Below are 25,139 nucleotides of genomic sequence, written 5' to 3' on the forward strand. Positions count from 1 at the left end.
TGCTCCTAGTTTTGTCTAGAGTACAAATAAGATTACAAAATGAAATTATTGTATTAGAATAGGGGTGTGCAAAATTCGGGTAAAATCGAAAAAAGTCGGTTAACTGACCGAATTCGGTTAATCGGTCAGTTAACCGAACTAATTCGCTTGGGGGTCAGTTAAAATTTTTTTGAGTTTTCAGTTAACGGTTAATTCGGTTCGAAACCGGTAGGTTAACTGAAAAAAATAATAAAAAATTTATAATATATAAGTAGCCTACTATTCACTCAAATCTAATCTAACATAAACCCAAATACCCAATCTAATATATATTAACTTAAGTACCCAACCTAACCCAATTACCCAACACAATCATAAAATTACAAATAATTTAATAAATAAAATAAAAATCTAAAACTAAAAAAAATAAAAACATATAATTTTATACAAATAATTCGTTAATTCGATTAATTCTGGTAATTCGGTTAATTCGATTAATTCGGTTAATTTTATACTTATTTTAACCAAAAATTAAAAAACATATAATTTTCGGTTAATTTGGTTAACCGACGAAATTAACTGAAAAATTTTCGGTTCAATTAACTGTTAAAAATTTTAAAAAATCGATTAATTCAATTAATATTATTTCGAGTCGATTAACCGATTGAACACCCGTAATCTAGACCACTACAAACCCTCTTTAGTCTTTGGCTAGGCTCGAAAGTGTTGTGTCACTCAAAAAAATAGACTACATTTTTAGGTTTCCAAAGCTGCCATAATACCATAATGCAATTAGTTGATCCATTTTTAATAATGTCAGTGACTAAAAGATTATCAATTTGAACTTCACTATTATTTCCAAACTACCACCCTTGCAAAATATTAGGTGTGAAAAGGATGATCAATTGTTTCGTTCTCCCTTAAACAAAGCACATAATGAGGGTTTACGTTTAGAGCACACAATTTACAAAAAAAACTAGCATTTTAAAAGAAAGTTGAATCTTTAAAAGTGCACCCCAATTAAATCTATAGTAAGTGTAGCCTCTAATTTCTTCATCTCTTGTAGTTATAACTTTACATGCTTCCCAAACTAAGAATTGACTCCATAACTTGTGCTTCTAGATATACTTTTCCTTCTTTTTTTAATATTGAAAATCTCTTAAAATTTAAATCTTACACCCAAGTTGTACCAACTTGATCTCTCATTGTGTCTACCTTCCACCTCTAAGCGTTCAAAACCTGAAAATCCCTAACTAAATTGCTAGACATATTTTTGAAATTGATGTTGCTAGTAACAAGAATAAAAAACACACTTGCCATCCTATATTTGAATAACAATCCCTTGTATGCATAATGCTTTTCTATATCCATGAGTCCAAATTCCTTACTTGGACAATAAAAAATTTTTAATTCGTAAAATACTTGGCTAGAAGCATAACTTGTGCCATTGATTGTGGATCTGTCAGTACCCTCAATGCTTATTTGTGAAGAAGAGCATCATTCATGTATTATGTTATTTTAATTCCAACTCCATGCACCCACTTCTTTAGGTATACATATCGATTCCAACTATACATATGTAGTTTCTTATTTTCACTCTCATGTCTAAACTAGGATTGGTGAAGTATTTTATCAATTTGTCATGCTATCAATTTAGGGCTTTTACATAGGAAAAGATAAATATAAAAATAACTGATAACATAGATTTAATTAGTTTTAACTTACCCTATCGAGACAACAACTTTGATTTCCATCCTCCTAACTTTTGGTTCATACAATCAAGAACCAGTTGAAATAACTTATTCATTTTTTTAAGTTATCCAATATTACACCTGAAGTACTTCCCAAACCAATCCACTCATTTAACTCCTAGAACACTCGTGATCCATTGTTTTCGATTAGCCTTTCCCTGAACCACTGAAAAATAGTTCTAATTTCTAACAATTAATAAAAAGTACTGACACTATACAATATGTATTCAAAATACTTTTACAAATCTACTGGATCTGACTAAAGCGCTTAAAAAAATATAAGAATAATTAGCAAATAGAAGAAGCGCCAATGGAGCACAATTTAAGGTTGTTGCCTAAGTTGTTGCAATTTGATACGAGCCTCATCCTCAGCGTAGTTGAGGTAAAACTACAACTTGAATTTATTTTGGAACTCCACCTAAGTCCCAATGCTAATGTCTACATGTTTCTCATCTATGTGCCTACAACACCACCATAAAAGAGCAGTATCGATAAAATACATAGGGACAATTTTTACCTTAGCGGTATTACCCTAGATGCCCACAACATAAAAATATTGCTCCATTCTACGAAAAAGTTATCTACATCTTTGGCAGACTTGGTCTCTTACAACTCTTTCAGCTTAGGGGAATCAATTTTATACTTATATGTCATAGCTAGCACACAATTAACCACAATTGTTTTGCACAAAACAAGCTTTCTTTTGAGCTTGTCCATCTATTTTGTAATACCCCTCACTTGATCCGAGTAAGAGATGCTACATTTAAACACTAAATTCATCACTTGAACATATTCTTGCTTCATTATAATCGAGGTAATTTGTAGTACAAAACATTATCATTCACACATAATCACAATTTTTTTAAGTACATGCCAAACTAAAATCCAATGTGTATATATATATATATACCAAAGGCTTGAACTTTAAGCTTGAGGAGTGATGTGACCCGAACTGAAGTAACAATCCTCAATTCTTTTCAAGACTTATCTATCACCTACGCATTTAAAGCAAACATATTAAGCTACGTGAATAGCTTAGTAAGTCTTGAATCAATTCAATCTTACCATATATATGTACAATTTAAATAAAATTTTAATAGCATTTATTCACACAAATTTTTTTCACTAATATCCTTAATCTTTTAATTCATTTTCCAAAACATAAAATCATTCAATCTTACCATTTGTGTATGTACAATTTAAATAAAATTTTAATAACATATATTCAAACAGTTTTTAATAACATGTCTTGAGACATCCTTCCATATTTTCTAATTTTAGATTTGAAATTTAAAGTCTTGATACAATGAAACTATGTTTAGAGACCTTGATCCTTGTCTCAATACAACGAATCGTGTATCAAGACCTTGGATCGAATTTGATTGATTTTAGATTCGATGTTTTATGTCTAGAGACAAAATCATGATGTCTCGAGACTTAGTGGCTCAGATCTCATGCTATGTCTTAAGACTTTGACCCATAGATGCATGAATCACTTAAATTTGTTCTTGAAGTCTTGAAATATGTTCTTGATGTCTCAACGCACATGCCCCAAAATGGAGAGATTAAGCAATGCAAGTCATGAAAATGCGTTTCTAAAAGCACCTAAATATGTTCAACATGCAACCAAACTAATTCAAACATATTTTATGTACTAAAACAAGTCTTAAATATACAAGGAAATAATTTTTAATAACACAATATATCAAAGATTCATTAGTCAAGTATAATGTAAGTCACAAACAGTACATTTAACAAGTAAATTTGCATCCAAAAAATCCAAATTAAAGATAACCAGTAGTACCAAAATATATTAGAGTATTCCAATTATGCTTAATATGCCAAATCCAAGCAAAAACATACTCAAGACATAAGAGTTCACCTAGAAATGTACTTACATTCGGTACATGCCCAATACAATGTTCAAAAGAAAGAAATTACAAAAGATAGCAAGTGTAGCTATAACTTAAGAGCTCAAATGCAACAAATGATTAAATCACTACTCGAACATGCTTCTAAAATTTGAGCATGGAGCAAAAAATCTGCATGTTGAGCTATTGAAGTCCAATTAGTAAAGCAAAATAGATTTTTAACGGTGTCTGGATTGAAAACACCACAAAAAGTAAAGCATTAGCTGCGTTTTTTATGAACACCAAAAAAGTAAACAATAGCAATTTTTTCTCATAAATGACAGAAAAAGTAAAACATTAGTGGCGTTTTTTTTCATAACCGCCGCAAAGGTAAAGCAGGCTTTGGTTCTTTTTTCACAGAACCGGTATCAGCAAACCTCCACAAAAACCTAAAAGGTAAAGTGCTTTGTTTCCTTTATCCTCTCTTTCCCATCAGCCGCCGCAAGCTTTCCATCCTTGCGGTGGTCCGCTCCTTCATCCGGCGACCTCCTACCGCCTCCCCTTGCTCGTCATTGCAAAACCTCACTCACTTACATTGGCTCGTCCATACCCCCGGCCACTATCTACCTCCACTTTAACGTCGTTCTCTGTTCTACACTTTGTTTACTTCTCTCTTTCCCTTTTCCTTCCGTCATCTTCGTTGCTCTTTCTTCCGTCTTTGTTGCTTTTTACTCCCTTCACCGGACTCTCTCTCGTTTTACTTTATCTTTGTTTATCTTTTATTCGTTTTCGGTACTAATTTACTTTTTTTTTTCAGAAGTTTGAGGTATTTATTCCTATGTTTCCCTACCTAGTTTTCTTAAAAAAACATTTTAAATTTTGTTATGGTTATATTTTAGCTTTATATTTTAATTATTATTTTTGAGTTTTAGAAAATGAAAATATTAGAAAAATCGTAAAACGCTTTGGCTGGATCTTCTCGTTGCGGTGCCTATACGAAGGGATCAACAACTCCAGACACCAGAAAAAAAAATAACAAATACTCACTCTTTTCCTTTTTCATTTCGACGGGACTAACGCTAAATTACAGGCACTTTCTCTCTCTCCATTGATTTGAAGTTAACCGATTTGAACTTTGATGTCTTATTTTTCCTCCAATTTCTGCTTTTTCGTCCCAGAAGATTCTCTTTTCTAGGGTTTTTATTTCCAACTGGATGAAAAATTCAAGTCTGGAGTTATTATTTTATATTTTTTCCTTTCCTAAGTTTACATATATTTCAATTTTCAACTCTTAGATCTTAGGATGTTCAACTTCACCCTTGATTCTTGATACTGTAAACTTTGAAAAATTATTGTAGCTTTGAAAAATTTAGTTTTAATCTATGTTACGCGGACTGGAGGATGAGTTTCACGAGAATACTATAATTTTCCTAAACCTTTTTATATTTGGAAGATCATGACCTGCACTTATATCCGAATTATATGGCACACTGGCCAATTATGAGTTTATTTTTCCTACGCTCAATAAATCCATTTTTTCCAGTACATATTTGAACTAAAAGAGTTCGTGGTTTAGTTACTGCTTCATAGCTAGTAATGCATTTATTACCTCCAGGATTTGACACGAATTTTTGTTTCTAAATTCAGGATTTTATTGTTGGAACTGAAGTTTTAAGGTGATGGCGAGAATCAAACCACAAGCTCTGCTACAACAGAGCAAAAGGAAGAAAGGGCCAGCTTGAATAAGTCTTACAACAATTATAGTGTTGGCTTTGATTGTCGTTTTGATTCTGTTTTTTGTGTATGCCACCCTACAGTCACTGGTCTCAAAGGTTCGTTGCAATCCGGCTGTTGGCCATGGGATTTAGTGCTGCAATGCTTTTAAACTTGATTATGTGCATGCTTTGTTTATTCATGTAATTTACTGTATGACTTGCAAATTGCAGAGCAGCGCATTTAAAAATAAAACTGCTTGTGGAGAATAAATTCTGGTTTATATTTAGTAGTCAGTGGAATTTGACTCAATTTTCTTGTCTTTAGGTCAAGAATTTATATTGAAAACAGGGAATCAGTTATTGAGGTCCACTCTTTAAGAACCTTATTTATTCTAAATAGTTTTCTTGATCCTCATGGTCTTATATTTATTTTAACTCTTTACTCAGTGCCCTGTATCAACGTATCATCCTTTCAGGATTTTTGAAGGCAATTTTTCTCTGTTCTTTTGTGAATGTATCCTAGTTTATGAGGCTTTCTATGATGAGGCATGTTGCCTGTTTGTTATTATTGTGTCTAACTTTATATCCTCGCTAATGATTGTGGCATGTATTTGGTAGGGTGACAACTCTTTCATGGATTCAAAGAAATCTGATCTTCCAGGACATGCTGTAGGTTCCTTACTTGCTAAGCTCTTTCCTAATTAATATTTGGTGCCTGTGTGAATAATGTCTACTTTCTTGTAATACTGGCCTGCAACGTGCTGTGCTTGGTTCTGAGAAACAATATTGACCTAGGTGATTAACTTACAATGTGTTTTTTTATCCAATGCATATATATATTTTTATCTATTTAACCAGCTTTCTGCGATTAATTTTTTTTTTTCAGCTTGCACATGTGTCTTATGAGCACTTGAATTCATCAAAAGACATTACAGAAGAAATTCTTTTATCATGTTCTTGGTTGCATCACCTATTAAGGAAACATATATTTCCTTATGTCTCTCAATAAGGCATTTCTTTTATCTATTTAACCAGCTTTCTGCAAGTAAATTTTTCCTTCATCTTGCAGGCACGTGTCTTGTGAGTACATGAATTCATCACATTACAAAAGAAATTCTTTTATCATGTTCTCGGTAGCATCACCTATTAAGAAAACATTTCATTAGCATGTCTCTCAATAAAGCATCTGTTTTTGGTATTCCTTTGAGGTTTTTCAATTGTATCCTACAATCTTGACAGGTTCGCTTTTTGTGATGAATGAAATTTAGTGAGTTGTTCATTTATTACTTTGTTTTACTTTTAGGCTTTTATATCGAAATCTTATTCAGAATGAGTTTTATCCACTGAATTAGCTCTGTTTTACCCCTTCTTATGACTAGATTTTAGATACTGTGAAAGGCTCTATAACAGTGGAGCTCTTCAAGGACAGTTCTCCTGAAGTTGTTGATCAATTCCTTGATTTATGGTAAGTACTGGAATCAATAAAGTCTATGTGATCAATATTTGAATTGAAAAAAAATGATGTTGGTAGAGCTGAGCAGTTCATACTTGCTTGTGAAACAGTCAGCAATAGTTTTAAATTATTTTTCTAGATCAAATTTCAGTTTTATTTTCAAAATTGTTAGGCTCTAATCTTTTAGCATTGCCGTCTATTTGGGCATCATGGTGTTGTTTTTGCTGGTTGAGCGTTATGCATATGTCTATCTATCAAGAATGCATGGAATTTATCACTATAATTTTAATTCTTAAGATTCATTCTCAGAGTTTGGTTTAAACTGGCAAATTTGTTTAATGGAATTTATTTAAGCTCCATCTAATTTAGATTTAGTACTAAACATGTTTACAATTTTAACCCCAAGTGTTTTTAAAGCTAGTGGGACTCAAATAAAATTTGTATATCCATGAATTGCAAGAATATTCGGTAGAAAGGAAGCCTAGGGGGAATTCAGGGAAAGGATTTGTGTTCAAATCCCAATTTTTGATGATTATATTTTCTTGATATAGGTGGTCAGATGTTGCTTGGAGCATGCAGCATCAGTGGCCAAGACATTCTTGATGTCCGATTGTGTGGTTGTGGAAATAAAGGAACCCGAGCCCGTGCCTGCGGGAACCCCATGGATAATTCAGGTTTGCACTTCTGAATCTAACATGATTAGTAATGGAACACTTTCTTGTTCTTTATATTTTGCATGCTAATATGTCGGGTTCGTTGATTATGTCAGGATACTGCTACTAAAGCAGATGTTGAAGGGAAACCGAATAAGGTATCAAATCTCCATCGTAGCAATGATGAACCTGTTTAAGAGTAGAATGCTTATTTTCGTTGTTCATTAATTATTGAAAAATCCTTAATATCCCGGTGATATATAGGATTTGCATTTTGCAGTTCAGTGTAACGATTTTGAACATCATTTTTTAGTGAAAAGAAGAAAGTTGTTATTTATTGTTTGCTGTTTTTGATTGGTAGAAAAATTTTCAACTGAATTTTATTTAAACTGTCGTAATAAATTGAATTTCAACACATTATTTATAATTCTTATAAATAAAACTAATTTCACGGAAAGCGCTACAGTTGATATTACCATACGAACAAAAAATAAAGGTAAATGATGAAGAAAAATTACTGGAACTACAAATTATGAGGAACATCAAATGTGAAACATGAAAGAACGATAAAAGCAAAGAAGCAGCTGGATAGTGGTGGATATCCCACTTCAAACAGCAAAGAAGTTAATGGTGTTTTTTGCGACGCTTATTAAAGTACCGCTATAGACCTAAAAAACGCAACAATTAAGCGATAAAACATGTTAATATGTCAATAGTTCATCAGTTAAACATGATTCATATAGTCATCACAACATCAACTAGTCTCTTTTACACAAGCCTAATAGCATAATTCAAATCACTTAGCATATTCAAATCATATTTTGCATTGTCTCAACATTTCATATCTCATTTTCATATACCATGAATTAGAACAATTTCATTTCATTTTCATTATTTCCATATCGATCTTGGTTAAAATATGCCCCTATTAACCAATTAAGAATTAAAGACGGATACACAGATTAATCCCCTAAAATTTCATGCAGGTGTGCACAAGTGTTAAATGAGCATAAATGCACCAATGCGCCAATGCATGTAAGAAAACGACTTTCCCTAACACTCCATGGTGCACACAAGTGCCAAATATAAATGCACACAAGTGCCAATCTTCCTCTATCACATACAAACCCTTACATGTTAACTATACCTGAACATGTTAAATATACCTGAACTATTTCCGACATTGTTTAATAGGGTATTTATTATTAAAACATGCCATAGAAATACCAAGCATCATATACTGTTAACATATATAATTAATTTCAATTATTAAGCCATTGCCATTGTACCAATACCAATTCAAAAAGTTCTCGTGCATCCACATAATTTATCTCAAATACATACATAACTCATACATTCAATATATCATAATGCAAGCACATTAACCAACAAATTATCAACATATCATCATTAATAAGTTCTAAGCTAGATTACTTAAATGAATCTATATTTATAAAATTGAATTTAAGATAACACAATCTTTATTACAAATCAATAACAAAAAGTAAGAGCAATATAATCAAACTCCAAATTCACCTAAAACTATTAGTGAGATGCAATTCAATATAGCAAAATTATTTCACTTTCTTGACAACTCAAGAGAACTCTAATATAATCCATTAAAAATCAAAATCTAACCTCACAAATAAGTTTAAGAACTCCTTTAACACTTAGAAATCACTAGTAATTCAAGCTCTTACACTTTCTCTAGAACTCTTTAAACTCTCAACAATGGCACCTCTCGAGCACAAGCTCCAAACTCCAATCTAACTTGAAATCTAACCTTTCCATATGATTCTAAACTTAAATCTATGAATCTAGCTTGAAAACATCAAGAAATCCTCAAATCAAATCTTTCTCACTCTATCTTGAAAAATAATCAATAATGAAAGAAAATGAAAGAAAAAAAAAATCAGATTTCAAGGTTTGGAAATCATAAATTATGTGCCTTGCTATAGCAAAGAACCATCAAGAAACCCTCACTTCTTTTCAAAACTAACGTTAGCTAGGAAGATGAAGAGAAAAAAATGTTGAGATTCTTGATTAAGAAATCTTGTTTTTATAAAATAAGTTAATGAAAAATTAGATAACCAATCTGAAGTCTTGAAAAGAAAATCAAAGGTTTGATGAAAAGCGTGGAGAGAAATATTGACATAAAATTTTCGTTTTTAGACAAGTGCAACCGTACAAATGCGTGGGAAAAACCCTTCCCAACAAACCAAATTTTCAAAATGGATAAATATATGCTATTATTGGCTTAAGATATTTACAACCTAAGGATCTCACATCCATCTAATCATATTTCTTGATTTTCACACATTAACCCCACTAATTTTACTAATCTTACAATTTATTTCATAGGCCTTAAATTCTAATTTTTAAATTCCAACTAATTTGCTGATTTTACAATTATGGTGCCTATTTTTGAATTCCAAAAAGATTCAATTTAAGAAATTCGACCAAAAATCGGAGCGATACTAGAACCTAGGTTTTAATGCCAATGAACAAGAATTTTGCTACTCCAATTGTGGCTTCATCGGCAATATAAGCAGGTCAAAGCGAGGAATATAATTGAGAAGGGGCTGAGATATTAAAAGAAAATTGTTATGAAATAGGTCAATTTACTAATTGAGATATTCGTATAACTTCATGGGTTTGATTCAGGCTTTTCCAATATATTTTCATTTAATTTATTTCATATAAAAAACCTTAAAGATTAAACAAGTTTGGATTGGATACTGAAAAAATAAATTTTTTTACTATATGAACTTCACACTCTAATGCGTAAACACCTTTAAATATTACAAATCTATATAAAATTTCTTAACTTTTAAATGTTATCATTGTTGTTGCAAATGTAAAGAAGTATAGTCTCCATGTCCAAAAATTCTAATTAAAATAACTAAAATTATTTAATGTTACAAAAGAAAACAAAAGATTATGCATGGTTAAGGAAAGTAGATCATGTTAATATATATGAGTAAAATTTAAGAGGGCCAAATATAAAATTACCCCATTCTTTAAAAAATATGGTATTTAAAAGATTAGACAAACATAAAAATATTCTTTATTTTGGAATAGGATGCTAAAAATTAGGGAAGAAGAACCCTAAGGAAATGATGTTTGAGTAAAACTCCATAACGTGTAAAGTAAGAATCTTGAATTAAGTTAAAAAAGAGAATATTGTCATTTCATTTACTTCAAATTTGGAAGTTTAATGCAATGATTGATTAATAAACCGACAAGACGAGAGAACTTCTTGCTATTGTAAACTGATGAACGTAGCTTTCACGAAGTTGTGGGACACAAAAAAGAAATATTTTATTATCCACCTTGCTTCATCAAAAGCTTTTAAAATCCTCCATATAAAGACTCGTTAGCTCCTTGCTATTTTCCCCAAACAAAGCTTTGAGACATCCTCCGTATCGTAGTTGAAGATGGCGGTTTTGATGTCAGTGGTTTATGGTGTGGCAATCGCCTGGACTCTCAAACTATTGTATGCCATTTGGTGGAAACCTAAAGCGATAGAGAAGAAGCTAAGGAAACAGGGCATCCATGGCTACCCCTACAAGTTGATTTACGGGAACACCACGGAGATGATGGAGTTAGCTAAGGAAAAAGAGTCGGAACCTGTGGAGCAGCCGCACGACATCGTACCTCGTATCAATCCTTTGCTTCATGATCTCGCCACTACTCACAGTATGTCATGTTGTTTACTGCTATCAGTCGTTTTTTTATTTTTTATTTTTTATGTTGACAACCACTTTGAAAAAAAAAATCATATAGATCATTGCAATCGAAACCAGAAAAACCTAGAAATCTGTCATGGTTGTGACTTTTGCCATATATATTATATGGGATATTCAGTTGTACGTGGACAGCCGAAAGTGACAAATAGAGATTATAGTAGTTTCATATCGATATATTCTAGGTTGAATCAGCATAGAAATGAAGTTCTTCTCATGCTAAAAGACAAGTTCATTACATCACCCTTTGTTTAATTTTCTAGTTTGACGTTTAGGTATCTAACGTTCTGGATTTGTTAAACAAATAAAAATAAAACATGTAGAGTTAACCACCAAATAAGGGTATTGGGCTCTTGCTTGTACTTTAAGACGAACACAACACAAATTCTATGATCTCAGTCGAGACTGTCCAGTCATCTGTGTGCTTGCATCAGTGTTCAATATTTCTTTGAAAATTTTAAATGCATTGCATGCGGGTATGACGTTGGAATCCCTTAAAAGTAAAAACTTCACATCATATTACTTTATATGTTTTAACCATGCATGCAGAGAAATCGTTCGTTGTTTGGTATGGAACAACTCCTCGAGTGGCAATCATGGAGCCAAATTTGATAAAAGAGGTTCTGAACAACAAAACTGGTGATTTCCCAAAGCCAGAAATAAATTCATTCACTCAGCTGTTCGTAACTGGTCTTGCCAGCTATAATGGAGATAAATGGGCCAAACACAGGAAAATCGTTAATCCTGCCTTCCATGTAGAGAAGTTGAAGGTTATTATTTGCTTTTATATCTTTATATTATTTTATACTTGCTTTCTTTGTTTAGCATGTTTTAATTCAAGTAATATATATTGGAGACTTATTTGATGCTATTTGGGTGGCTAGCATATGTTGCCTGCATTTGTTGTCTGTCTGGACGAAATGATTTCCAAGTGGAGAAAGTTGGTGAACTTCATGGGGTCAAGCGAAGTGGATATGTCGGTTGAATTTCAAAACTTAACTGGGGATGTTATATCCAGAGCTGCTTTTGGCAGCAATTTCGAAGAAGGGAGGTTGATATTCCTTCTGCAGAAAGAACAAGGGCGGCTGTTTTTACAGTCCCAGATGAACATCAATTTCCCATTGTTAAGGTGCACCTTTTACCCCACATATGCAATTTGCTGACTCATTCACTATTTTTAAACATCGTTAAAATGGGTATCAATTTTCATTGCTTCTCCGTCAGGTTTCTTCCAACCAAAGTAAACAAGAGAATGGAGCACATAAACAGAGAAGTGGGATCCTTACTGACAAGAATAATAAAAAAAAGAGAGAAATTTATAAGAGCAGGAGATCACAAGGACGATTTACTGGGCTTGCTCCTCAAGTCTAATCTCAATGAAGTGGAAGTAAACAAGAATTCGGATGCAGGGATGAGCATGGCAGATGTGATTGAAGAGTGCAAGTTGTTTTACTTCGCTGGTCAGGAAACTACAGCCAATTTGTTGACTTGGACCATGATTGTGTTGAGCATGCATAATAAGTGGCAGGAGAGAGCCAGGGAAGAGGTGCTTCAAGTTTTTGGGAACAATAAACCCGATTATGATGACTTGAATCGCTTGAAGATAGTAAGTTTGATTAATATATATATTATTTGAGCATGTATAGTCTTTCTTGCTTAATTTTGATGATTTAAGATTGTTATTTGTTTAAACGTCACTAGGTGAACATGATACTGCTAGAAGTAATGAGACTATATCCCTCAACGTCCCTGATTCGATGCACGAAGAAAGAGACGAAGCTGGGAGATATAAGTCTTCCAGCAGGGGTGCAACTGTTCATGCCATTGCACCTTGTGCATAGAGATAAAGAACAATGGGGAGAAGACGTGATGGAGTTCAAGCCAGAGAGATTTTCAGAAGGGATGTTTAAGGCAACGAAAGATAAAGTATCCTACTTCCCTTTCGGATGGGGCCCTAGAATATGCATTGGACAAAACTTTGCGATGCTTGAATCCAAATTGGCCATCGCCAAAATCTTGCAGAACTTCTCATTTCAACTATCTCCAACTTATACTCACGCCCCACATGCCGCTGTCACACTTCAACCTCGTTATGGTGCTCAAGTCATATTACATAAACTAGGAGAATGTGCGTAAGGCATGCTTGCTTTTCTATTCTCTCTATCTAAAACTACAACTTCATGCAACAATCTCATGTGAAAAAGCTCAAGCTTTTATGATTTTATACATATATAATTTTTAGTTTTTCTCTAGCTACTTGTAAAACATTAAGAAAAAAATTAATAATCGAGGTTTGCCTAATTCGGTTAAAACTTAAAACTGCTTATCTATCTAATTTTATACTCTTTGATTGCTCGAATTTAAAAAAAAAAAAAACTCGTTTCTGATATTTAAACATGGAGTGTTTTTTTGAGTCTTGAATGGAATTAGAAGAACTAATGTTACATGTCTTTTTTTTTTTTTTTTTTACTTGTATCATTCTGAAGATAACAACCAAATTAGTATCCTCATTAACTGAAGCCAACCAAATACAAATAGTATGGGGAATGAAGGAATGAGTGATACATTATCGGCTACTATTCCACTTCAACCAAAATTAGGTTGTTTTAAGAAGTTCCCTAATTCCTGTCCACCCCCCATTCAACAATTCTATTTTAGGGAATAGAAACAAGCTGTTCACTAGAAAGAAATTAAGAAAGCTATAGCAATTTGAGATTATAAGAACCAGAGGTAGTCCTAAAGAAAAAATGGGAATTTTACTATACACAACAAATCATAAAGTGACCAGAAACTAGACGCTAACAACCTGCCATGCCTCCAAAATTCCAGCTATTAGCCTAATTATCTTTCATGTACTAGGTATTTTCTATCAAAATAATGTATCCCTCTAGGATGGGCGAGAAAGGGACATATCTGTACAAAATGGAATAGCGTTAGAGAAATCTTAAACCCATGCAACATCCCGCAAGTCACTCAGAAGCTAACTTACTTTTCAGTAGCCAGCTTTGTTTTCTCACCAGTAGCCAAAAGGACAGGGGTTGAATAGGTTTGGAAACTACTGATAGTTTTGGGTCGGCCAGCCTGGCCTACAACATCAACAGCCTTCCCCACCCGAACGGGGACTAAAATAGGTTCTAGGTTTTTGTCCAAAGTTATTAACATCTTTGGCTGTACAAGGAAACAACATTATATGAGACCAAGAAAACCTGCTGCATTAACAAACACATACCAACACTGGAAAGTAAGTAGCATATTGGTATACTAAAACAAACCTTCATTGCCAAAACAAGGTAGTAAAGAACAAAATGGTATTTCCCCAGAATAATAGATTTCATATCAAGACATGCATGCAGCATTGTAACCAAACCAGCAAGTGCAGTCCTGGTGATAACAAAAGACAACAAACTTTTCACAAGGTCCAACTAAAATGAAGTACGAAGTAGCATTTTACGGAAAGAAAGCCTCTCCTCTAAGTCAACGATGTATATAATTTTGTGAATGTTTGTTTATGTGGAAGAACTACTTACGGTGAACACAAACGGCGATCAGAATGATAGGGATTAAGTGTCAATAGACCCTTCACCATATGTACTAAACCTTGAGCAATTCGCACCTGCAAAAGCAATTCAGACTTAGTTTTTATAGCAAATGTACATGTATCGTGCAAGAAACTACAAAGATAAATACAAAAAAGACATATACAGAATAAAAGGCCAGGAACTCTGTAGTAAAAACTAGGAAGATTGCGAAGCATGCCATCTATGCGAGCATTATTAGTTCCGGCACTATCAAACCCAAGGAGATAACAGCAGCTTGTAGCACCAATATAAACACTTAAGTGGAAGCTGATCGAAAACAATAAAAAATATAGAGTTCAACCATATTACCATTGCAACTTCTAAATCTGTATCATGACTAAGCCTGCTTAAAGTGTCCATCATATTGACCTGTAGAATACACATGCAACAGATAAAATGGTGAGAAAGAGGCGTATCATAACAGCAACAACAACAACAACAACAACAACAACAATGACGACGAAAGATCAATAATCTCTCTGCAGCTTTCCCAACATTTTGAACTTAAATTTAGGATTTTAGAGTAAGGTACAGCAAATAGTGAAATAAGTAGTTCAGCAAGAAGTAATCAAATTACCTTTGGGTTTGATATACACAGAAGACCAAGAGCCAAAGGAACTGCTCGCCGGATTTTCTGCTCACTGTACTGCAAAAGATACTTCAGTGAATGAATTGATATCTCAAGACCTACCTCTTCAGCCATTGCTACTATGGCAATTCCAAGCACAGCAAAACCCTGAGAGGCCTTAGCGTTTTCGAGATGTGAACAATGACCAAGAAGCTTCTGGACCTGCATATAATATAGTTTAGCCAAAATTGTGCTCTAATTTTAGTATTGAACAACATTTTAATGGATTTTAGAGAATACCGTCAAAACATTCCCAGTTCCGGCATGGGCACAAGAAAGGAGTGTGATATCAACGTAATTTTTCATCTTTTCAGAAAACAATTTTGAGACCTCCGAAGTGGCCTCCACACCTTTCTGTTAAGTAAGCATTTCTGAACAGCCAGGATATATCGTTCCAAATTAGCATATAACAGTAATCATTTAAGAGAAACAAATATATATCAAGAAGCCCCGAGCAAGTTAATCACCTGCTTCCCAAGGTATATGAGACCAAGAGCAATGACTAGAAGCTGACTTTTGGGATGCCTTAGTTCTGACATAGTTCTGCCAGTTAAAGTATCTGCAATTGCTTGCGAAACCTCCTCATTACAGGAACCCACGTAAACCAAACCCAATGAAATGACAGTAAAGGCAATCACATGTGGGGAACATTTTCATGTTTAAGTATCGCAGTTAGGCTATTAATAAGTATCTATCAATAACATTGGTAAGCTTTCTTTAGAATTACTTATGTACAGTCCACAATCTCATCCACAAAACAAAAGATGGATAGAATTGTTAAATGATGTGCATCCAATAAAAAATAGCAGGGGAGAGAGAGAGAGAAACCTGCTTATCTTGAGCACCTGCGTATGCAATCCCCAAACCCATAATTGCACCAATTTGGATTAAAGAATCTTCTTTATTTATATATTCACTCAGAAGTGCCAAAGCCTGAAAACAAAATATGACACATATAGCAGACATTATACTCTCTGTACAAACCAAGAGATGAAGAGTAGAAAGAAGCTCATAGGATCAAAATCATTAGTAACACTACAGTTGACGAGCCCAGCTCCTAAAAATGCTTTAGCAATCACGTAGTTATGATCGCTATGTAAATACTTACCAGTTTGAGCAAGCCCAGAGTCGACATCCTACAATAAAATCATGCCCTATTATTTGGAAATCTTAATATTGTAACTGAATTCCTAACAGGAACCTGAGTAACAGTTTATGCATACCCATATGAAGGCAAATTTTGTATTTTAATAAACATACCAAACTTGCTACAACACTAATCTTCGTATGTTCTTTGTTTTTGAAAATCCAATTTTTAGATAAACCATCACTTGAAGAGTCAGTCGGGTCTGTCATTAACGTATCCTACAGGGGAAACGTACTAATTGATAGAAAACAACTAAGCTCCTATGCTTTCATACTTTTAAGTTTTGCAAACCATACCTTTCCAAAACCCGCATTAACAAAAGCATTGACAAATGTAGCAACCAAATTTTGTCCAGCTGAATTAACATTTGCACCAATAATAGTGCGACCATCAAGCAAGTGAGTTTAACAAAACCGCATATGCCAGTCATCAATTTGATGAAGCCAAAAAATTGCCAACACGAACAAAGTTAATGTAAATAAATCTTTACCGAGTGTTAAAGTCCAGACCTTATAGACATTTTCTAGACATTTAGGCTCCATAACCTCAAAATCACGAGCAAGGGTGAGATAACCTTCACTTAATTTAACATTGTTAATGATATTCTATGACAGTTCTCTGTCATCCTCAACCATATCATCATTAAGTTCAAAATTAATCCCCAACAAAAAGTAAATAAATTAATACCCCTACTCTCCTACATGACTAACAATTCTAAAGAAATTTAAATTAAAAAAACCTAAATTTAAACATGAGAAAATAATCATCCATAATTAGAATAAACTATAAACCGCCTTACATACTCGGCAAAAAATAATTCAAACCTAGTGAGCATAAAGAATCAAGGCAAATTAAACGTAGAACTTACTTGTCGAGCAAGAATGTAGCAAAATTGCTTCTTCATCAGCAGATCATTACAAGAAGTGAACAACTCGCAAACATGCTATAAGAGCACATTCTAAATTGTTAGGAAGAAATAATAATTTCACAAATGAAACTCATACTAACATCTTGAGAAAGGTATTTCTCAAGAATGCTACATCGCATGAATCAGAGGAACATAACAGAAACAAACCTCCAGGTTGTTAAAGGAAAAGCGCAATCTGAAGTACACTTGAAAATTCGTAAAACATAAGATATATTGAGTGTACAATATCCATAAATAAAATGTCATCTGAATCCAGAAGATATCTGTGTATTGTCATTATGAAATGCCAAAATGAGGAGAGAAAGATGAATTGTAGCATTTATGCATGACACTAAATCATATACCCAGTTGAAAACTTTTAGTTCAGTACTTAAAACATAATAAATTTCGAAGATGATTGATGGAGAATACTCCATTAGAATTCACCAAAGAAGCATACAGTAGGAGAGCAACAAATAACACTTCCTATAAATTGCCTAATAAACGAGTTTTTCACAAGCTTTAATTTCCAGTTACGTCGCAGCACTGGTGAGGTATAGACAAGTTCTCCTGAAATTTGTAATATCAACATGCTCAGTTAAAGGCTCAAGATCGTCAACCTGCAATTGGATGAAAATCATATGTTTTGAGCTCTATAAAAGCAGGAGGGTCCTCAAATAAAAAACTTAAGGAAAAAAAAGTTGATGGATACCTCTATCAAGAGATCAATAGCTTCAGATTCAGTATTGTGCTGTACAAAACGTACAAATATATTAGAAACTGGAAAGCATGGAAAATACTGGAAAAAAAATTCTTTGGCGATACATCAATTGCTTGTTGATATGATAAGATAGCTAAACCTTCATGTGAAAAGCAGCAATTTCTTCCATAAGCTTCATTAGATCGTCAACTGGGGCATCTTCACTCTGTATTGGCAGAAAAGCAAGTAAATATAATATTTCACCATTTAGGAGAAACCTATAGAGACAATTATTTTGAAGTGCATCACTCATAAGACTACTAAATGTCTATAGATCATTAGATTTCTAACTTGTCGCATCAGATACTCTTGCGGAATTTCTCCTGCCAAGATCCTGACAACAAATAAATTAACAAGCAATGCCAAAAAGGTTCCTGCTAGGTTTTCCAACAACATGAGAAGGAAAAGATTCACATAGATCATTCCTAAGTTATGGATTCTAAGAAATGAAAGTTGGGTTAGCAAGACAGATAAACGTAAACTATTATCATGATCTAAACAAGTTCGGCCAGCAATAGCCGACGAAGCACTTGTTATACAAATTTTCCAGCAGCAAAGGAGTAAAATATAATAACTTATCAGACAGAATAAATGCTCACCTCACATATCCATTGCCCTATGAACCAATGTCGCCTTCTAAACCCAACAATCTGTATTTTAACATCTCCTGTTTGATTTTCAAATAAAAGAAAAGATAGTAAATTTGGAGCAAAAGCAAGAGGGGATTGAGAAGATAAAACAAAACTTATGTAAGTATGAAAAAAAACTTTGGGCTACCTGCTTGCCCTTTGCAGACATGGTTAATGGCAACATAGACAATATATCAGCTAGGTATTTCTGCAAACAAATGAAAGTAATTTAATAATGTAGGATGTATGAAGAAAAAAGATATAACAAGAGAATAAAATTCTTAAAATAGAAGGAAGTTATTGATTTTTAGAATAACTAATTAACAAACAAACAAAACTACTGAAACCAATAATTAAATTCCCTAAATTTCATATATAAAGCAATAATTTCATGTATATTACCAACAAAGTCCCAATATTAAATAATGACTCCATCATAATCATCCTTACCTGCATTTCTTAGCCAAATTACATTTACAAAAGATATAATGAAAGATCATTAAAGAAAAACAAGTAATACCTTCAAATCTGAATCAAGCATAGTCTCATAAAATGCCTTTAGGGTTCCATAATGGGGGCGAAGAAACTTCAACAGCTTTGGAACATAAGTCATGGAGCTGATTGAGGCGCAGACTTCTTGCCTAAAAAGGATATAAAACCAAACTGTAAAAATGATGCTATATTTCAACATTGGAACTACTCCCACAAACAATAAAACTCATACAAACACCACAATTTGATACATTGATGCATCATCCTGATCAAATGTTAAAAATACATATAAGCATTCAACGAAGACCGTTGAACTGTAAAATAAACTCTTATTTCCTCTACATTTTTTTACTTCAAATTCATAAATAACTGATTACCTCATGCTCTTAAGAGCTGCTTTCTGGACTTCAGGATCAACATCATATATTCTTTCTATGTATAACTCCAACTGTTGCTTCAGAGCCAAGTCTTCTTCCAATTGTGCATGCTAAGAAAACAAAAACCACCCAAGTTATAAAACAAAATAAAAACAAATGGATAAAGATAACTAAAGCATAAACTCGAAACGGGGACTCACAAGATCCTCCTTCTTGTTAACATCTTTCTTCTTGGTATCCTTGGGCAGAGGCTTTGTCTGGGTGGTTCTTGTTCCATTTTCTATGTAACGACCCGAAATTTATGATTAACAAAAAAGTATTATCGAGTCTCCGTTTTTGGAAAGCAATTAGTAAATATTTATTAAAAATATTTACGAAGTTAATTGAGTAGTTAATTAAGGTTAATTAGGTATAAGGATTAAATTAAATAAATGGTAAATGTTTAATTATAGATTAAAATAAAATAAAGGGATTAAATAGGAAATTATGCCTATTTCATTAGGTGAGGCGACAATTGGGAAGAAAAATCTAAGATTTTTCTTAGAATATATATTATATGAAATTATTATTATTATTTATTATTATGCTTTTCTATTTAAATATTATTATTAATATTATTACATTATGAAATAAAATAAATTAAGACAAATTTATGGTGATAAGATGGTAAAAGTGTAATAATGTATACACTTGTAATATAATTATTTATTTACTTAAAATTTAAGTTAAAAGATATTTATTAATTAAATAATTATTTGTATGATAAATAAATAAAAGAAAGATAAATGAATGGTAATGATAATATACAAATGTAAAAATATTTATATGTACAATTGTGATATATGTATTTGTTATTAAATAGATATTTATTATAATTATTATAGTTTTATATTAAATTATTAAAATGAAGACAATCGTATAATGATTAATGGTACATGTGTAATATATATATATAAATACATTTGTTATAAAATGAAATATTTTCTTATAATTTAAGTAAAAATATTTATGCATTAAACATTATTATTATATTATATTATAATTATAATGTATTATTATTATTATTATTATTATTATTATTAATATTATATATATATGAAATAAAGTAAAATAGCAAAAGAAACAAAAGGAGGAAAGAAACAAAAGCATTCGAAATAGGGAGAAAGGAAAGAAGAAAAGAAAAAGAAAAGGAAAAGCTAAAGTTTTAAAGCTTGGAGTTTAATTTGGTAAGTCAATTAAGTTCTTTTCTTTTAATTTTGATGTTTTAGAAGTTTTAGAACAAAGTTTTGTAGAAATTAAGTTGAGATTTTGGAAGTTCTTAGGTTTTTGAGTATAGTTCATGTTGAACAAATGATTGAATTAGAGATTAAATTGATAGAATTCTTATTTAGAATTGATTAAAGGATTAAATTGTAAAGTAAGTTATAAGTTTTTATTTGAAGGACTAAATTGAAAAAATTTGAAATTAGGGTTTTATCATGAACATTGGATATTTATGTTGAATATGATAAGAAATTGAGTAGAAATAAAGTATGAATTGAGTTAGAAAAGTAAGTGAAAGTATGAATTGAGTTAGAAAAGTAAGACTTAGTTAGGATCAAATTGAAAATAATGTAGAAATTGAATAGAAATTCAATTATTCAATATAAATTAGTGTTGTATTAATGACTATAAAAATTGTTTTAATTTTCGTAGCTAACGTTGTTTCAGAAAACCTTGGCTAAGGAAGGAAAAGGCAAAATCAACGAGGGTTAGCTCAGAAATTACTGTTTGTATTTCTATAATCCTGAACTTAATATTTAATTGTTGAAATTATTATTTAATATGTATCGTAAGTGCATCGAGATGATTATTTGAATTGGAGTGAATATTGGTTGAAATTGAAAAGTGAATTTAATTATTAATTGTTGTATTTTGATTAAATCTTATGGTAAGTAATTTAGGTGAGAATTATTTGTATTGTGTTTTACAATTGAAATGGATTGATTTGGTATGTGATAAATTTATTGAATTTATATGGATATATGTGATTGATGTGGAAATTGAATATTGAATGTATGTTATATTGAAAATTAAATTGATTGGGAATGTGATGAAATAAATATGAATATGTGATTAATGTGGAATTTGGAATATTTGTTACTGAAAAGTGAATTGAATTGTATTGAATATATGAATTTATGTGATTAATTAAAGTGTGTATTGATTAGAACAATTGAAAGTGAATTGAATACCCTATTAACTGTATCGAGCTAGTCGGATATAGTTGGCATGCCATAGAATTGGAAGTGTTCAGGGATACTTCGACCTTGAGTCAATGAGGCACTATAAGTGTCGTACTGTTACTTCGACTTCGAGTCTATGAGGCACCATGTGTGTCATTCTGCTACTGTTAATCGGTTTAATCGGATGAGGTCTGAGTACCGTACTGTTATTGTTTTCTTCGGCAAAGCCGATGAGGCACTGAGTGTCGTACTAGTATGTTGGTTGGATCCGTGTATCCGTCAATGTCTAAGTCATGTTAATAGGGGTAAATAAAAATACTAAATGACTGATTTCTTTAATGATTGATTGTTACTGAATAATAAAGATCAATTGATCGTTACCGAAAAATACTGACTATTATTGAAATGGATAAGTACAGAATACTGATTGAGAAGTGAATAGTTGAATATTATTTACTGATATTGAACAGTGAACTGAAGTATGAGTGAGACATATGAATTATGTATCTCTGAATTTATCTATGAATGGAAAGCATTATTGTTAAGATGATTTGTGAATTTATTTTGGAAAGCTAATAAGGTTAGTAGATGAGAAAAATTGAGTGAATTATAAAGGATTTATCTTTGTAGTGAACAATTATATATAATTGTGATTGTCATATGATTTTTAAGTGTATCTTATATTATTAAGTGTTCAAATTATAGAAATACCACTGAGTTCATACTCAGTGTATGGTTTGTTTTCGTGCACAGGATAGATTAAAGTCAGACCGTTGAATCAGCATCCCAAGTCAATCCTGAACTCAACGTGGTGAAGTATATTAATTATTGGTAATGACATGTACCTAAAATGTCTATGTGTGTCATTTTGGATTGTCAAGGTAAAGATGAAATAAGTAAATTTGGATTTGGTAATAGTATATGATAGGAATTGGCTTATTTGGTAAAAAATTTGAACTATTTGATAATGTATGTGAAATACTTAAAAAGATTCATCATATAAGCACGTAAAATGTATAATTTGACATGTTTTGAGTATGTTTGAATGTGATTTAAAGTGATTGAACTGAATTGACTAGTAATGCCTTGTAATCCTGTTCCGAGGACGGATAAGGGTTAGGGGGTGTTACATTCCAGATAAGCCATGACAATTAGGGTACAAGGTTTCTAACTTTCCGGTTAGGAGTGTGTTAGAGTATAGAAAAGGACTCTGTTAGTCTGTTATTGTTATAGTTTGTTGTACAGGCTGTTATGCTGTTAGTGAAATTGTTAGCAGCAGTTACTCATACACATTTGTATAAATACTATCGATGTACTGATTGAATTCAAGATATAATACTAGTGCATTCTTTGCTTATTCAATTTTCTTTGTTCAACTTTCTACAAATATTAACAGAGTGGGAATGGGAGCGGGAACGAGAATGAGAACGAAAGTGGAGTGTGTGACTTTATACCTTTTAGATTCGAGTATGGGCTCGCTTCGAATCAAAAAATAACTTTACTCATTTTAAAATGTTGAGTTAAATTTTACTTAATTAATTTTTTTTTACTTTTATTTTGATATTTTATTATATATTTTCTAAATAGTCAAACAGGATAATTAAAAGATTGATTTAGCAGCTTATAAAACATTTACAATTTTTATAATATACTCGCGCCCAAATTCTGCTGTCACACTTCAACCTCAATATGGTGCTCAAGTCATATTACATAAACTAGGAGAATGTGCATGAGGTATGCTTGCTTTTCTATTCTCTCTATCTAAAACTACAGCTACGGCAACATCTCATGTGAAAAAGCTCAAGCTTTTATGATTTTATACATATATAATTTTTAGAAGAATTAATGTTACAGGTCTTTTTTTTTTTTTTACTTGTATCATTCTGAAAATAATAACCAAATTAGTATCCTCATTAACTGAAGCCAACCAAATACAAATAGTATGGGGAATGAAGGAATGAGTGATACATTTATTGGTTACCATTCCACTTCAATCAAAATTAGGATGTCGTAAGAAGTTCAATAATTCCCGTCCAGCCCCCATTCAACAATTCTACTACAAGGTATAGAAACAAGCTATTCTTTCTGACAGTGAAAGCACGTAAGAACATCTTCTATTGTGTAAAATCCTCGAATATTGTTTTTACTCATTTTCATCCGCTGGATCATTGTTGTTATAGTCAATACTATCTTAAATATATATATATATATATATATATATATATATATATATTCCTTTCAAATTACTTTTTAGCCTCTCTGAAAAGCTTAAGAAGGAGAGAAACCAACTTTAAAGGCTGTCGAAGATTTTGTCATCAAAGCGAAGAAGCTGGAGAATGATTTACAGAGGTAAGTCACATCTAGTTCTTCTCCTTTCAAATTACTTTTTAGCCTATTTGAAAAGCTTAAGAAGGAGAGAAACCAATCCACCTTAAAGGCTGCCGAAGATTTTGTCATCAAAGCAAAGAAGCTGGAGAATGATTTACAGAGGTAAGTCACATCTAGTTCTTCTCACCAATATCTTTTATGCATAATATTTCATTTGTTAGTCTTTTGCAACATCATTATTAATGTGAACACCATGTTTATGAATTATGAAGTTCAATGTTTTATGGTAAGAGCTTCCCCTCACAAACCACCCATTAAATTTGATCATATTGTTGTCATCGAAGTGTGCTGCATGTGTTTCCTGGTTATGTTCCTGTAGTCCTTTGACCTGAAGGGACAACGTCTTGCTAGTTCAATGGATGAAATGACTAATAATTATACGCCTTATCTAGAATAATCGGACATGAATTTAAGGGTTTACTTAGGCCTCTAATTATTCGTGTACTTAATTATATATTCTTTTTTATTCACCCATCAATTATTTTGCCTTAAGCTACTTTTATGACCATGCCAGTTATCTTCCAATGTTTCCTATTTGTTATGCAGCCTGGACAAGAGAGCCTCAATCTTGGACCTAAGATTGGAATGTCAAGATCTAGAGAAGATTTCCATCATCAATCATTTCGCCAAGTTTCATGGTTGTGGGCAAGCTGACGGCACTGAGACCTCATTGTCCTCTGATGCAATTGCTAGGTTTCACAAATTCTTCTCCCAGAGATATGTAATTGCACTCCTAAGACCCCGTAATCTCCTTGACAGGGTACAATGCCTTTCCCTTTGATCATTACTTGATTGACTTTTCCCTCTTTTGTTTTTTTGGCCAATTATCTTCTTATCCCTCAGTGGATCTCTACTCCAAAA

The 25,139-nt window shown here is 32.3% G+C and overlaps 1 protein-coding gene, 1 long non-coding RNA gene and 1 pseudogene across 4 annotated transcripts; 2 read left to right on the forward strand and 1 right to left on the reverse strand.

The window, feature by feature from the left end:
• The first annotated feature begins 3,648 nt into the window (after positions 1–3,648).
• LOC108476647 (uncharacterized) lies at positions 3,649–7,738 on the forward strand. 3 transcript variants are annotated; one of them, XR_008275534.1, is made up of 6 exons: positions 3,649–4,036; positions 5,228–5,412; positions 5,914–5,964; positions 6,675–6,760; positions 7,300–7,422; positions 7,518–7,738. It is a non-coding gene; the product is annotated as an uncharacterized LOC108476647 (long non-coding RNA). The 3 variants fall into 3 exon arrangements; XR_001870121.2 differs by having other exon boundaries at positions 3,786–4,036; positions 5,914–6,562; XR_001870119.2 differs by having other exon boundaries at positions 3,786–4,036; positions 5,914–6,760.
• A 2,885-nt stretch (positions 7,739–10,623) lies between these two features.
• Positions 10,624–13,466, forward strand: LOC108478055 (cytochrome P450 CYP72A219-like). Its single transcript, XM_017780489.2, has 5 exons — positions 10,624–11,100; positions 11,697–11,917; positions 12,032–12,276; positions 12,372–12,753; positions 12,849–13,466. The coding sequence occupies exons 1-5, from the start codon at positions 10,839–10,841 to the stop codon at positions 13,281–13,283; spliced, it is 1,545 nt and encodes a 514-aa protein (XP_017635978.1). The 5' UTR covers positions 10,624–10,838; the 3' UTR covers positions 13,284–13,466.
• Positions 13,467–13,871: 405 nt separating this feature from the next.
• Positions 13,872–22,757, reverse strand: LOC108478054 (26S proteasome non-ATPase regulatory subunit 2 homolog A-like; annotated as a pseudogene).
• Between the last annotated feature and the right edge of the window lie 2,382 nt (positions 22,758–25,139).

Source organism: Gossypium arboreum, chromosome 12, assembly GCF_025698485.1.
Source record: "Gossypium arboreum isolate Shixiya-1 chromosome 12, ASM2569848v2, whole genome shotgun sequence".
Classification (NCBI taxonomy): Eukaryota; Viridiplantae; Streptophyta; class Magnoliopsida; order Malvales; family Malvaceae; genus Gossypium; species Gossypium arboreum.